Source organism: Procambarus clarkii, chromosome 11 (genome assembly GCF_040958095.1).
Source record: "Procambarus clarkii isolate CNS0578487 chromosome 11, FALCON_Pclarkii_2.0, whole genome shotgun sequence".
Classification (NCBI taxonomy): domain Eukaryota; kingdom Metazoa; phylum Arthropoda; class Malacostraca; order Decapoda; family Cambaridae; genus Procambarus; species Procambarus clarkii.
In genome coordinates, this window is record NC_091160.1 from 43,352,159 (window position 1) to 43,366,924 (window position 14,766).

The window sequence follows — 14,766 nt, forward strand, 5'->3', positions numbered from 1 at the left end:
TAGTTATAATTGTATATAATAATATGTATTTAAAGGTAAACGCCTAACATGTAATATTAATTAATTAAGAGAGAAGCCACCTGATCTCACCTTCAAGGACTAGATTTACTCAATCATATTGGTAATAATGTTGATTTATTTAGGAGGAATATTTGATTTATATATATATATATATATATATATATATATATATATATATATATATATATATATATATATATATATATATATATATATATATATATATTATTAAATATGACCGAAAAAGTAAGATTAATAATTCTAACACGAATTTTCTCTATCTTTCTTACGTTTCTTTTTACTGTCTTTGAAAATGTCTTTGAAGTCTTTGAAAATGTAATAAGTTTTACGAAACGCGCTCAAGTGTCGCGTCAGACTAGAAATAAAAATGAATTTTGGAGAATTGATCTTTGAATTACCATCAACAGTGAAAAGAAACGTAAGAAAGATAGAGAAAATTCGTGTTAGAGTTATTAATCTTACTTTTTCGGTCATATTTAATAATATATGTCTACAGGAAAGACTGCTACCAAAATATATATATATATATATATATATATATATATATATATATATATATATATATATATATATATATACATATATGTTTGCCACGACTTTTTTGTTAATTTGGAGCTTTGTACGCATGTATACCCATGCATCATGCATACTCTATCAATGTTTCTGCTTTCATGTATCTTAATTGTACTCATTATAATTTAGACATGTAATGTAATGTAATTTAACTTACATTTATGTAGGTGGGTAATTCTAGGTAATTAGTAATGCTAATTATTTAGGCTTAACTTACTCGTGCATGGGCGATATATGCATCCCTTCCTTATTATTGTTAAGTGCACCATTTATAATTTTAGGGTAAATTCTCTAACCTTGTAATCTTTATTTAGGTATCACTTACTGTGTTCGGGTGCATGTGTCTCTACTTACGTAGAGTAGTATACAAGTATAGTTATTAAGGTCACTTAACACATGTATTCCTACACATGTACACCATAGGCTGCAACTGTAGTTAAGAATTATTACCAACTATGTATGGTGTTTCAGTTTCACCCGAATGATCCAAAAAATATTTTTTTGTTGTATTAAACATATAAAACCAGTGGGTACTTCGTCTATTATACATGTCTCATGTATAAGGAGTTGTGAATATAGGGCCATCTTGGTGCAAATCTTTTGGGTTTTGACATCACTGTAAATGTAGCCTAGATTGTAGTCACCTAATTGGACCTTTTACCTGAGTTTACTTGATAGCCACTAACACTAGTGGCCTCGACGAGGAAAGGAAGCCGGCGGCTTGTCGAAGGTCCCCCCCAATTTGCCTTGATGATTTTTTTCCAGATGTACTTTAAAAGTTAACAGAGTTTTGGCAGTTACAGCTTCTGTCGGTAGGCGGTTCCATGGGTTAATAACCCTGTGAGTGAAAAAGCATCTGGTGTTCTCAGTCCAACATTGTGGGTTGTTGAGCTTGAACCCGTTGCTCCTTGTTCGTGTTACATCTGACCTGCTTAAGATCTGGCTATTAACATCCTCCAGGTACAAGTGTAAACTATGTGGTATGTTAAGGTCTCACACCCTTGCCCATTTTGTTCTTGATTGTCCATTGATTAATAAAGGTTGATGATATACTTGAGAGATATAAGAATTTTGCACCAAGACTGTAATCTTTTGTTGCATTATCTGCATGTCTCTTGCAAATTGTCTATACAGTATACCTAGGTCATAAAAGTATTTGTGTATGTCTGGTACCATACTACTTGTATAAAGGAGGAATGTATATATTTATCTCTCAGAATGTTTGGTAATATGTTTATTGTTTGTGATGTGTTTATATGTATGTATTAACACGTTGTACTGAACGGGGTGAGAATAGCTTGAGCTACCTCATCCCTTTGTGTGTATTTTACCTCAATAAACTTATTTCAATTTTAATTTCAACATCCTCCAAATTGTTCAGTATTTTAAAAGTTTTAATGAGATCCGTCTGTTTCCAATGTTGTTAACCCTGTGGCATTTTTAACTTCTTACCCGTTGCTTTCTCTCCGCCAGACAGAAAGCCATGTGAATTTGGAGAGATAAAGGAATTTATAAATAGTGAATATATAAGAATTAAAATTGAGTAAAAGGTCGAAAGGAAGTTAATAATATTCAAAATTTCCCGCCACTCCACTGTTCAGTGTTACCAAAATATTTTAAAAACTAATTATTGTGATATACCAAAATATAGTGGTTTCCTATAAGGTATAGTTGATTTGATGTAAATTTTTATTAATATTATTTAATGTATAGAGTGATTTGCTAAGCATTAGTATATGGATATAAGAGAGAGAGATGAGTTGACCGGCAGAACACAGTGGCATCACTATGGCGGCATCTGCACACATCATCACGTACACAGATGCTCGCCTGGTGTTCTCACCCACAGTAATTTTGTATATGGCTATAACTCACAAGAAAGAAATGATCCTCATGACGACAAAATAATCGATATTACTATCTAAGAATAATTTGAGATTTTAATCAATATATTTCTGCCGAACTAAGAGGCTTATATGATCTCAGCATCTTTTTGTTTTGACCAGTCGACTCTTGGGTGTCAGTGGGAGGAGTTGTGCGCGCCGGGTCCTGACAGCCGCCACTGGATTACGTCCCCTTTCACTATGTCAGGCGATATTCAAGTTAAAAAGCGCAAGGGAAAGGGCAAAAAGAAAGGTACGTGTGTGTTAGTGACCGGTGTTGTGTGTTGGTTAGATGCGGATGACATGTCCCACAATTTATAGCGGTAGTGGCAAGATATTGTTTGTTGTCATTCTCCTGTTTACCACACGAAGGTGGCCTCTGTGGCTAGGCTTTGGTGCAGGGCTGTTGTATATGGTCATGCAGGGGTGCTGTATAGGGCCATGCAGGGGTGCTGTATAGGGCCCTGTAGGGGTGCTGTATAGGGCCATGCAGGGGTGCTGTATAGGGCCATGCAGGGGTGCTGTATAGGGCCCTGTAGGGGTGCTGTATAGGGCCATGTAGGGGTGTTGTATAGGGCCCTGTAGGGGTGCTGTATAGGGCCGTGTAGGGGTGTTGTATAGGGCCGTGTAGGGTTGCTGTATAGGACCGTGCAGGGTTACTGTATAGGGCCGTGCAGGGCTGCTGTATAGGGCCGTGCAGGGTTACTGTATAGGGCCGTGCAGGGCTGCTGTATAGGACCGTGTAGGGCTGCTGTATAGGACCATGTAGGGCTGCTGTATAGGACCATGTAGGGCTGCTGTATAGGACCATGTAGGGCTGCTGTATAGGACCATGTAGGGCTGCTGTATAGGACCATGTAGGGCTGCTGTATAGGACCATGTAGGGCTGCTGTATAGGACCATGTAGGGCTGCTGTATAGGACCATGTAGGGCTGCTGTATAGGACCATGTAGGGCTGCTGTATAGGACCATGCAGGGGTGCTGTATAGGGTCATGCAGGGTTCCGGTATAGGGCCACCAGAGGGTTCCTGGCCAGTTAGACTTAAAAGGAACCACTCTCGGCTGTAGGGCAATAGAGCATGATAATAAAGGAAGCTACAGATAGCCTATTAGCCCATGCCAGGCCAGTAATTTTCAAAGTAATCCCTAAAGTTAAAGCAGTGTCACTTTGCACACAGTATGTAAAAAAAAATTCTTCCTTAGATTAGAATCCTTCTTTTAGATTGCAGTTCCATCAGCGTAGTGGTGAGATGCTTGCCTGGTGTTTCGCGAGCGTGAAACCCTGTCCTGGGTTGTCCTGGGTTCATATCCTGGCTGGGAAAGATTTTCTGGGCGCAAATCCTTAACTGTAGCCTCTGTTTAACCCAACAGTAAAATGGGTACCTGGTGGTTGAAGGATTTGGCGGGTCGTATTCCGGGGAACGTAGAATTAAGTACTTGCCCGAAACGCTATGCGTGTGTGGCTGTACAAGAATGTAAGAACTGTAAAAATGTAACAAAAAAAGATGTTGTTTAAAGAGCAGTGATGGCATAAAATGGAATGACGTTTGTCCTCTTTTTAACCCCTACTCTTTGAGGCAGCTCCTACGTATACCCAAGCATACTTGCTGGGGTATACAGGTAACCTGAATACAGGTATTCGGGTAAATATGCAGTCCAACAATTAGAAAACTATCTACTGTATAGGTGAAATGCATGTGTACAACTTGACTGTACACCAGGAATCACACTGTATGATAAAATATGAACCATCCGGGGACGTTGTGTAGAGTACTGACCCGGGGAATGGCGGGGGTGGAGGAAGAATTACACTATATGGTAGGCAGTGTAGGAACCATTCGGGGGTGTTGATTGATAATCTATTCTGAATGTCTGCTCGTAATAATTTGTCCATAATAAAAAAGTTCTTAGAATCATTGTTGTGAATTATTTAAATTTTGTCAAGAACACCATTTTGCCAAATGTTTTCTTCTTAATTAGTACTGTACATATGTTATATTATGTATACAGCAGTATCAGCATGAATTACCTCTTCCAGACTACCATGTTTTTGTGGAATTTGAGATTATCATTAAGCGAAGTTTTGATAGTCGTGAATCTTCGGACACAGAAAATTATGGACATTCTCAGTAGATTAAAAAGTAGTAATACTGTATTGTGCTTTAGTAGAAGTTAGTATGAATTGAAAGAGGAGCCATTCTTCTATAAAGTAACACTGTGCATTCAAATCTCATGATTATATTAAAAACTCAGTGTCTGGAGTCGTGGTTTTTGCAAAGTGCTCAAACACCCAAGTGTCATTCTCCAGTTTAATGTAAATTAAACCCATCCCATACTGTTGCAGGGAAAAAATTGAACATGATCACTAGAAAGAACCTGGCAACATTTTCCAGGTGAATCCCCCAAAGTGAGCATAGATTTGTTCTGGTTGTTGTTGTTGCTTGTGTTGTACAGGGTATGGATTTCCTGACACTATATATTGGAGCTATCACTTTCTAGTGTGTGGTTTGGTCAACATCACTGTCTAGTGTGTGGTTTGGTCAACATTACTGTCTAGTGTGTGGTTTGGTCAACATCACTGTCTAGTGTGTGGTTTGGTCAACATCACTGTCTAGTGTGTGGTTTGGTCAACATTACTGTCTAGTGTGTGGTTTGGTCAACATTACTGTCTAGTGTGTGGTTTGGTCAACATCACTGTCTAGTGTGTGGTTTGGTCAACATTACTGTCTAGTGTGTGGTTTGGTCAACATCACTGTCTAGTGTGTGGTTTGGTCAACATCACTGTCTAGTGTGTGGTTTGGTCAACATCACTGTCTAGTGTGTGGTTTGGTCAACATCACTGTCTAGTGTGTGGTTTGGTCAACATCACTGTCTAGTGTGTGGTTTGGTCAACATCACTGTCTAGTGTGTGGTTTGGTCAACATAGAGGTGTATAAGTGGATGAATGGGCATAGAAAAGGGGGATATTAATATGGTATTAAAAGTATCAACACAATTCAGAACACGAAACATTGGGTATAAATTGGATAAGTTTAGATTTAGGAAAGACCTGGGTAAATACTGGTTCAGTAACAGGGTTGTTGATTTGTGGAACCAATTACCACGTAATGTGAAGGAGGTGGGGTCCCTCGATTGTTTCAAACGCGGGTTGGACATGTATATGAGTGGGATTGGGTGGTTATAAATAGGAGCTGCCTCGTATGGGCCAATAGGCCTTCTGCAGTTACCTTTATTCTTATGTTCTTTAGCATAGTAGCTAAAGTTAGAAAGTTCTGGGTATAAGACACTTTGTGCAATAATTTGTTGTCACAAATAACAAAAGATATTTATAATAGTATTGTATAGGCCAAGACTATTGTATAAACTGTGTGTTGGCTGTTATCCCACCCATGTTTTGGAGAATTTCACCTGTATAAACATGTACAGTATTGTTTGCTTAACAAAGGTCATGAGTGGTAACTGGAATTCAGTAAAGCAATCTTCAAACACTGCACTTTGTCTTGTGGGTTTTGTGTGTGTTCCATGCTTCTTCAGGCTTCATGCCTGGGTCTTTGGTGGTTTTTGCCCTTGGCCTGTCAGGCTTAGTGCTTTCTGATTTTCCATGGGCTGGTTTGGCTACTAGCTCTTTGTTTGATAGGTGCTACATAGTTTATCTTCTGGGCAGGGTACCTGCTTGATACCTGGTTGATGGGGTTCTGGGAGTTCTACTCCCCAAGCCCAGCCCGAGGCCAGGCTTGACTTGTGAGAGTTTGGTCCACCAGGCTGTTGCTTGGAGCGCCCTTTGTTTTCAGGTGGTCCTGGATGAGGCAGTTTTTTCACTCCTTTCAACCCTCCGGTCTGGTTCCTGTGACTTTGGATGTTTGTATTCCTGTCCCCATGCCATGGTCTTTTGTGTGGCAATTTCCTGGCGTACATTTGGAATTTTTAGATCGCTCCTTCCCCTCCGTCCCATCCTAAATCCTTATCCTGACCCTTCCCAGTGCCATATACAGTAGTTGTAATGGCTTGGCACTTTCCCCTTATAGTTCCCTCCCCTCCTCCGTTTTGGCCTTTGTTGACCAGGTAGGAGGTGCATGTCATATGGGCTGTAACTTTTGGCCCCCACCCCCATCCTTTCCCTTGGGTGGTGTCTTTTTCTTTATAACCACCTCTTATCCTTGGATTAGGGTTATTTGTTTTCTTGCAGAAGGTAGTTCAGTTTACCAGCCTGTGGTCTATCCTCACTGTCTTGTGTGTCTGTTTGCTGGTTTGTTGACTTTCATGAATGTTTTTGTCTACTGCTCTTCTCAGCTTTATACAGTCTTCCTGGGTGCTCATTTTAGTCTAGCTGCACATGTGTTGCGCTGTGGTGTTAGGATCCTGTGTCTCGTATCCTACTCTTCTGCAGTCAGCCCTGTTTGTCTTACCCAGTTTGGCAGACTTGACTTCCTTGCAGTGGCACTATTCGGGGAGTGCTGTCGGTAAGCTCAGGGAGCTACTGTGAGGCTACTGTTAATTAAACGTGATGAAACATATTTTTTTGGTTGGCCCTCGGTAGCTTCTCATCCCCTTACCTGTGGGGATTGGGTGGTTCAGAACAGTTGGTTAGTGAGGTACTTGCCTTGGTGTGCTTGCTGGGGTTGAGCCTTGGCAGTTGGGTCCCACCTCACACTGAAATTTTGTTTTTCTAATACTGTATCTCTGGTTCATTTGGGTACAGTACTCTGTTTCCACTTCTGCCGTCATGAAGTGATGAAGACGCAGGTCATCTGGTCAGAAATCTGGTTATGGTCGGATGAATGTTCTAATTGACTTCAAGCAGTTGCTTGTTTTGTGCTTAGCCATCCTCATAGACTTTTCCTTGGCTGTACACATAGAGTGAGTCAGGTTCTGGTTCCAGTTTCTGGTAGGCACGAGTAGTTCTCGGGAGGCTCAGTTTGCTTAGCTTTTGCATTATACTGTAATTGTTTATACAGCACTAGGAGTGCTACCAACGGCCCACCAGAAAGGGGCATTTTGTTACTATACAGTACAATGAACGGTTGATATTCTGTATATATTAATACAATTTAAAAAACCTTTATATACTCCATATATTTTTTGTATACTGTACTTAAAACAATTTTATTGATTTGTCATTTCTTATTAATTTAAAAATTCAGTACAGTAATTCAAATTTAAATCCCCCATTTTTTAAATTACCGGTAAGCTTATTTTAGTTGTGGTCACATATGGGCAAGTATTGAATTGAGCTGTAGTATCTATAATGAGCATAAGGAGCAGCTCACCAAATCATTCATAGTAATTCTGTGTAATACCATACCTTGAGGTTACCTTGAGGTGCTTCCGGGGCTTAGCATCCCCGCGGCCTGGTTGTCGACCAGGCCTCCTGGTTGCTGGACTGATCAACCAGGCTGTTAGATGCGGCTGCTCGCAGCCTGACGTATGAGTCACAGCCTATGCATATATAAAGCATATACAGTACTGTACCTGTATAGGGCTTTGGACAAATGAAAAGAGCAGGTATTTTTCTTACTAGGAAAAAAATAACCATAATTTTATTGCATTTCAACCTGAAATGGAAATTGGGGAAGAAAATAATAAATTGCCACGGCATATATTACTAATTAATAGCTCAGAAAATTGGTACAATGTTTGCAAAATATTGTTACTGTAATGATTTTTTGTGATTGGGGATGGGGTTTGAAGGAGGTTGGCAGCAAGCAACGATGCCGAAGACCTATCTTGGACACATGGAATTTTATTTTTATTGATTCATCCATAATACATTTCCTAGTAATGTATTCATTATGTATTCATGTATTCAGCCATTGGTACAATGTGTGTTATAAAAATCCTCAAATACAGTATCCTCAAATTTTTATATTGCATGCTAGTACTGCACCGAGTATTGTTCATTGAAGGCAGCAAAAAGATGCTTTTATAATTAGATGTGTGATTGATGCTCCAATCTGGAGTAAATTCACATATTATAGGCCTATTGCAGTCTTGTGGGTAATGTGAAAAAGTTAATTTTAATTAGTTCCAAGTAGATACCATACTGCAGACGAGGAGTCACAATAACGTGGCTGAAATATGTTGACCAGACCACACACTAGGAAGTGAAGGGACGACGACGTTTCAGTCCCTCTTGGACCATTCTCAAGTCACAATCGACTTGAGAATGGTCCAGGACGGACCGAAACGTCGTTATCCCTTCACTTTCTAGTGTGTGGTCTGGTCAAGATACCATACTGTATTGTACTGTGTATAAATTAGGTAAGGAAATTAATTTACAGTCAATATGATTGTTGTGTATTTGACATGATTGTAATGTACAGTACTACTTAGCCTACTAAGGTTAGTACGTAGATAGGGTACTGAATCTGAAATTAATTCTTTGGTGATTGTTTGCTGGTCAGCTCACCTGGAGGCTCTGCAACGTGAAGAATATGAACAGGAGCGTCTGGCTCTCAAAGCCATGGCCTGTAAGCACTCATTCTCCTGTTAGATGCATGTGTTCTATGCAGATAATTCTCCCCCCACTGCCCTGTCTCTTACACAACTACCCTCTCCCCGATTGCCCTGTCTCTTACACAACTACCCTCTCCCCGATTGCCCTGTCTCTTACACAACTACCCTCTCCCCCACTGCCCTGTCTCTTACACAACTACCCTCTCCCCGATTGCCCTGTCTCTTACACAACTACCCTCTCCCCGATTGCCCTGTCTCTTACACAACTACCCTCTCCCCCACTGCCCTGTCTCTTACACAACTACCCTCTCCCCGATTGCCCTGTCTCTTACACAACTACCCTCTCCCCGATTGCCCTGTCTCTTACACAACTACCCTCTCCCCGATTGCCCTGTCTCTTACACAACTACCCTCTCCCCGATTGCCCTGTCTCTTACACAACTACCCTCTCCCCGATTGCCCTGTCTCTTACACAACTACCCTCTCCCCGATTGCCCTGTCTCTTACACAACTACCCTCTCCCCGATTGCCCTGTCTCTTACACAACTACCCTCTCCCCGATTGCCCTGTCTCTTACACAACTACCCTCTCCCCGATTGCCCTGTCTCTTACACAACTACCCTCTCCCCGATTGCCCTGTCTCTTACACAACTACCCTCTCCCCAATTGCCCTGTCTCTTACACAACTACCCTCTCCCCCATTGCCCTGTCTCTTACACAACTACCCTCTCCCCGATTGAAGTTCGTGTTGTTACTGCCCCTTTTCTCTGATCATTTCTTGGTCTAACTGCACACTGATATATTAATTGGTGACATCTGCTCTAAGTATTTTTAATATGTCTTTGAAAACTCATAAGCATTCCTGTGTGCCTTTAATTTTTTGATGTTCATATTTTTAACATTTTCTTGTTAAAAGCAAGCAAGGTTACTGTTGATTAACTGGGATTTGGAGTTGATGACTTCCCTTTAGATTGAGTTAATTCTAATTTAACAGAGCATAAATGACTGCCGACAAGGCTGCCTTGGCTAGAAAGTCACCAGGCTAAGAGTATACTTGTGTGGAGATGACATTTACCTGAATTTACCTGAGGGCCACCATCTATCTAGTGGTCAGCAGCTTGTCGAAGGTCCCCCCCCCCCACTTTTTTTCAATGGAACAGTATTTTTGAATTGCAGTAAGGCCAGCATGTAAGGGCTTTTAATTATGAAATGGCACAGTTATTTGGAAGTACAGCACCGTACTATACTACATTAAGGTTCACATGTTAGAAAATAATTAACAATGGGGAAGGGGGGGGGATTCCATGTGAAGATTTGAGCACAGAAGAAAATCGCTAATAGGGATTGGAGTAGTGTGGGGTATGCAGCCTAACCTGTTTAGTCAATGGTAGATTTTGTAAAGCCATTATATACAGGAATGGTATGTAAAGTACCATTTGCTCCCAACTTTTTTTTTCTACTTGAGCTTGAATTTGATTTGGTGTGGATATGTCGGGTAAATTTAGGTTGGGTGATTCTTTTTAAGGTAAATCATTTATTTTTGTTATACTGTATAATGTACTGCATTACCTGATCTAATTAATGACCTTGCATTTCAACCGGTCAGCAGCTAATTAACACACTTCCCTTACCTGCAAGTATTGCCCCTTATATGTGCAGCAACATGTAATTTGTGTGTTTTTCTTTTTATTTTTACAGTACTGTATAGTTAAGATTTGTTTTTGAGTTTGCATTTGTATATGTTTACAATATAAAAAGTTTACAAGGAAAAGCTATCAAATGTGCAGGCGATGAGTCACAATAACGTGGCTAAAGTATATTGACCAGACCACACACTAGACTCACATCTATCGACTTGAGAATGGTCCAGGACGGACCGAAACGTCGTCGTCCCTTCACCTTCTCGTTTATGGTCTGGTCAACTATGAAATGTGTATTGATACTTAATAAATGGCTTTTACTGGCAGCCAACTCTTTCTACATTGTAAATTGTTGTATACTAACAAATTTTAAGGAAATTGCTTTTTAAGGAAATGATTATTTTGAAAGACAAACATCAAAATTAGAACCTAATATATTAGAAATACAGGTAAGGGTGTTTTGGAAAGTTGCTGAAGAGTAAGACTCCATACCAAGAGCTAAGGCAAATACTGTAATATGAGGGAATAGTACTGGAGTGTTTATTTGTAAAAATATCCCCTCGTTGTTGTTGTTGTTTAAGATTCGCTACTTGGAACAAAAATTTCCAAGTAGCACGGGCTATGGTGAGCCCGTAGTTATCCCCTCGAATATTGAAATCATAATCAGCACTTATAAAATGGCTTCTGGTAAGGTTTTGAAGGACCTTAATAAAAATTTGAATAGAAACAGGGATTAGGATCTAAATTTGCAAAGTGTAGCAATACTGATTGAAAGGAAGAGTGTAGAACTATAAGGCAAAAGTGCCAAGCTCCAAACTCCTATACAAGTTAAAAAGTAAGAAAACTCCATCATGAATCATTTTGGATTACACAGTATTGCACACACACACACCATATTAGACCTAAGATAGCATGTTTTAGGCCTAGGAGAGGTTAGGTTAGATTGTATTTAAATGTTGCAGTTAAAAAAAAATACCATTTGGCCAAATTCAGTGATACAAAATGTTAACTTTTGGTGATCCATTACTACACATTGGTATTTGGAGCAAATAGTTACTATGAGTACTGTTATATTATGATGATGGGCTGTAACAGAAAAAAAGGCTCGAGCCATTGCAACACACCTTAAAGCGTTGCGTCTATTGCTCGGAGAAAAATCCTATGGGAGTAAAGCATGGGTGGTGAGGCGGTGAAAGCCACACTCCCATGGGAGCCGGTCGGCCGAGCGGACAGCACGCTGGACTTGTGATCCTGTGGTCCTGGGTTCAATCCCAGGCGCCGGCGAGAAACAATGGGCAGAGTTTCTTTCATCCTATGCCCCTGTTACCTAGCAGTAAAATAGGTACCTGGGTGTTAGTCAGCTGTCACGGGCTGCTTCCTGGGGGTGGAGGCCTGGTCGAGGACCGGGCCGCGGGGACATTAAAAGCCCCGAAATCATCTCAAGATACATGCACACTGGCAGGCAGTGGAGTGCGAGTCAGGGTCAAGCCTCAGCTAGCCAACATTGTGCCTAGTGTGAGCTAGGTTCCTCGAGTGCGAGTCAGGGTCAAGCCTCAGCTAGCCAACATTGTGCCGAGTGTGAGCTAGGTTCCTCGAGTGCGAGTCAGGGTCAAGCCTCAGCTAGCCAACATTGTGCCTAGTGTGAGCTAGGTTCCTCAAGAACATCATGTACGAACATCATACAGTATAAACAAAATTTGAAATGGTGTACAACATTGAATATAAATTAAAAAAAAAAAGCAAACATTCTTTCGGATTGACAAATTTTGTCCTGTTCTACTTTTAATATAGAGTATTTTTAGGTTACTAAATATATTCTCTTCATTCATTGCAGCCTCCGTGGCGTAGTGGTAAGACACTCGCCTGGTGTTCCGAGAGCGCATTGTCCTGGGTTCGTATCCTGGCCGGGGAGGATTTACTGGGTGCAAATCCTTAACTGTAGCCTCTGTTTAACTCGCCAGTAAAATAGGTACTTGATTGTAAAAACGATTCTTCGCAGGGGGTCGTATTCCAGGGACCATAGGATTAAGGACTTGCCCGAAACGCTACGCGTACTAGTGGCTGTACGAGAATGTAAGAATTCTTGTATATATCAATGAAAAATAATTCTGTAGGACCTCAGGTGCTCTCATGTTAATGAAGAAAAGGCTGCTAACATGGCACAAAAGATACCTGAACAGGACACTAATTTCTCTTTATTAAAGGTGTAATAGTAACTTATATTTTGCTTCATGATAGTCCGTAACCGCACATTCTATATTGGTTTTGTGTGCTTGAAGCGCGTTAATTAATATGCCTATCTTTCAGTAACCTTGCGTTGGTTCTAAGGAACAAAATGTCCTTGTGGTCTCGGACCAGGCCTCCTGGTTGGTTGCCTGATCAACTAGGCTGTTAGATGCAGCAGCTTGCAGCCTAGTTGCACACCCTGGCTGTGATTCAGCCCGGGTTGCCTTCTTGGGGAAAACTCGCATTTTTGCTACAGGCCAACTACAGACCACCTTATCGATTTTATTTGTATTAAATTATTAAGACATAAATTAATGTGACTTTTACTTAGCATAACAATATGAAGATCTTCAAAGTGTTACCCAATAAAACTATAAAAGTTGTAGCAGCGAATGAATGTCTCAAGTGTCAGCCTTCAAATTTTTAGATGGAGTATAGCCAATCACAGAGGCAGTTAGGCCCACGACGTGACACACCATAGAGGTGGTGGGTGCCTGCCTGCCTGCCTGCCGCTCAAGTGGGAGCCAGTACTGTACTTAGCCAGGACAGGTGGGACCTCTCCACCTATATTATCACCTCAATAAAGTCGTGTGAAGCAATCTAGTGTATTCTCTACAGTCCCAAGACCCATCTCCAATACTCCAACCAACAGGCAACGAAGTTGAATAGAGTTATGAAACTACAGTACTGACCATCACAGCTTGTGATCTACAATGAGAAACAATGGGCACAGTTTCTTTCACCCTATGGCCCTGTTACCTAGCAGTAAAATAGGTACCTGGGTGTTAGTCAGCTGTCACGGGCTGCTTCCTGGGGATGGAGGCCTGGTCGAGGACCGGGCCGCGGGGACACTAAAGCCCCGAAATCATCTCAAGACAACCTCAAGATCCTTGCTGATTTCATTTTTCCTTGGTATACTGTACAGTATAGGAATGCAGTAATGCAAAAACATGCAAGAAGAATCCTTATGGTTTAATAAAGATGGGTGCAGTAAGCCAGAATGTTGAGGGTGTGAGTGATGATGCAGGCGGAGGTATACCTCTAGCGGGCTGGCAGGAGGCTGTTGGTGTAAGAGGAGGTGGTGTGTTGTGGTCACCACCACCACACCCACTACCATGACTCCTCCTTCCTTCCCACCTAGACAAGTCCTCACCTCTGGCTGAAGAGTTGTAACTGTCACCACCAAAACTATGGTACAGTACTCTGTTAGTGTTGTCTTCTGGCGGCATACTCGGGTTTGTCTCACCCGCGAGAGTTTCTTGCCTTTGTGGCCCCCCCCCCCGCTCTGCATTAAGGAAATATTAATGGTGGGTTATTGCCTATAGAAATGCCTACCCACTAAAACATTAACTTAAATGCTAAGACATTACTGCAGCTGAAAATCCAGTTAAAAAAAAGTGTTTCACACACAGCCAGGTTGGATAACAAGAACCTTTTACACTAGAGATGTTATACCGATGATACTCTTCAAGACGCTAGTGTTCTCTAGAGTGAAATACTGTTGCACAATGACAGCCCCTTTCAAAGCTGGAGAAATTGCTGACCTGGAGAGCGTGCAGAGATCCTTTACTGCTAGAATCCACTCAGTAAAACATCTAAACTACTGGGACCAACTAAAGAGCCTAAATCTGTACTCCCTTGAGCGCAGGCGGGAGAGATACATAATAATTTACACGTGGAAAATAGTAGAGGGGCTGGTCCCAAACCTGCACACAGAAATAACATCACATGAGACCAGAAGACATGGCAGGATGTGCAGAATACCCCCGTTGAAAAGCAGAGGTGCAACAGGTACTCTGAGAGAGAACTCTATCAACATCAGAGGCCCGAGACTGTTCAACACGCTTCCACTACACATAACTGGCCGACCCCTCACAGTGTTCAAGAGAGAACTATCAACATCAGAGGCCCGAGACTGTTCAACACGCTTCCACTACACATAACTGGCC

General features: G+C 41.2%; 1 protein-coding gene across 1 annotated transcript in view; it reads left to right on the plus strand.

The window, feature by feature from the left end:
• The first annotated feature begins 2,607 nt into the window (after positions 1-2,607).
• LOC123758436 (titin) overlaps positions 2,608-14,766 on the plus strand; it is a 72,573-nt gene continuing 60,414 nt past the window's right edge. Inside the window, exons 1-2 of the mRNA XM_045742850.2 lie at positions 2,608-2,751; positions 8,900-8,965. Coding sequence (XP_045598806.2) covers positions 2,700-2,751; positions 8,900-8,965 — 118 coding nt within the window. The 5' untranslated portion in view covers positions 2,608-2,699. The remainder of the gene's footprint in view (positions 2,752-8,899; positions 8,966-14,766) is intronic.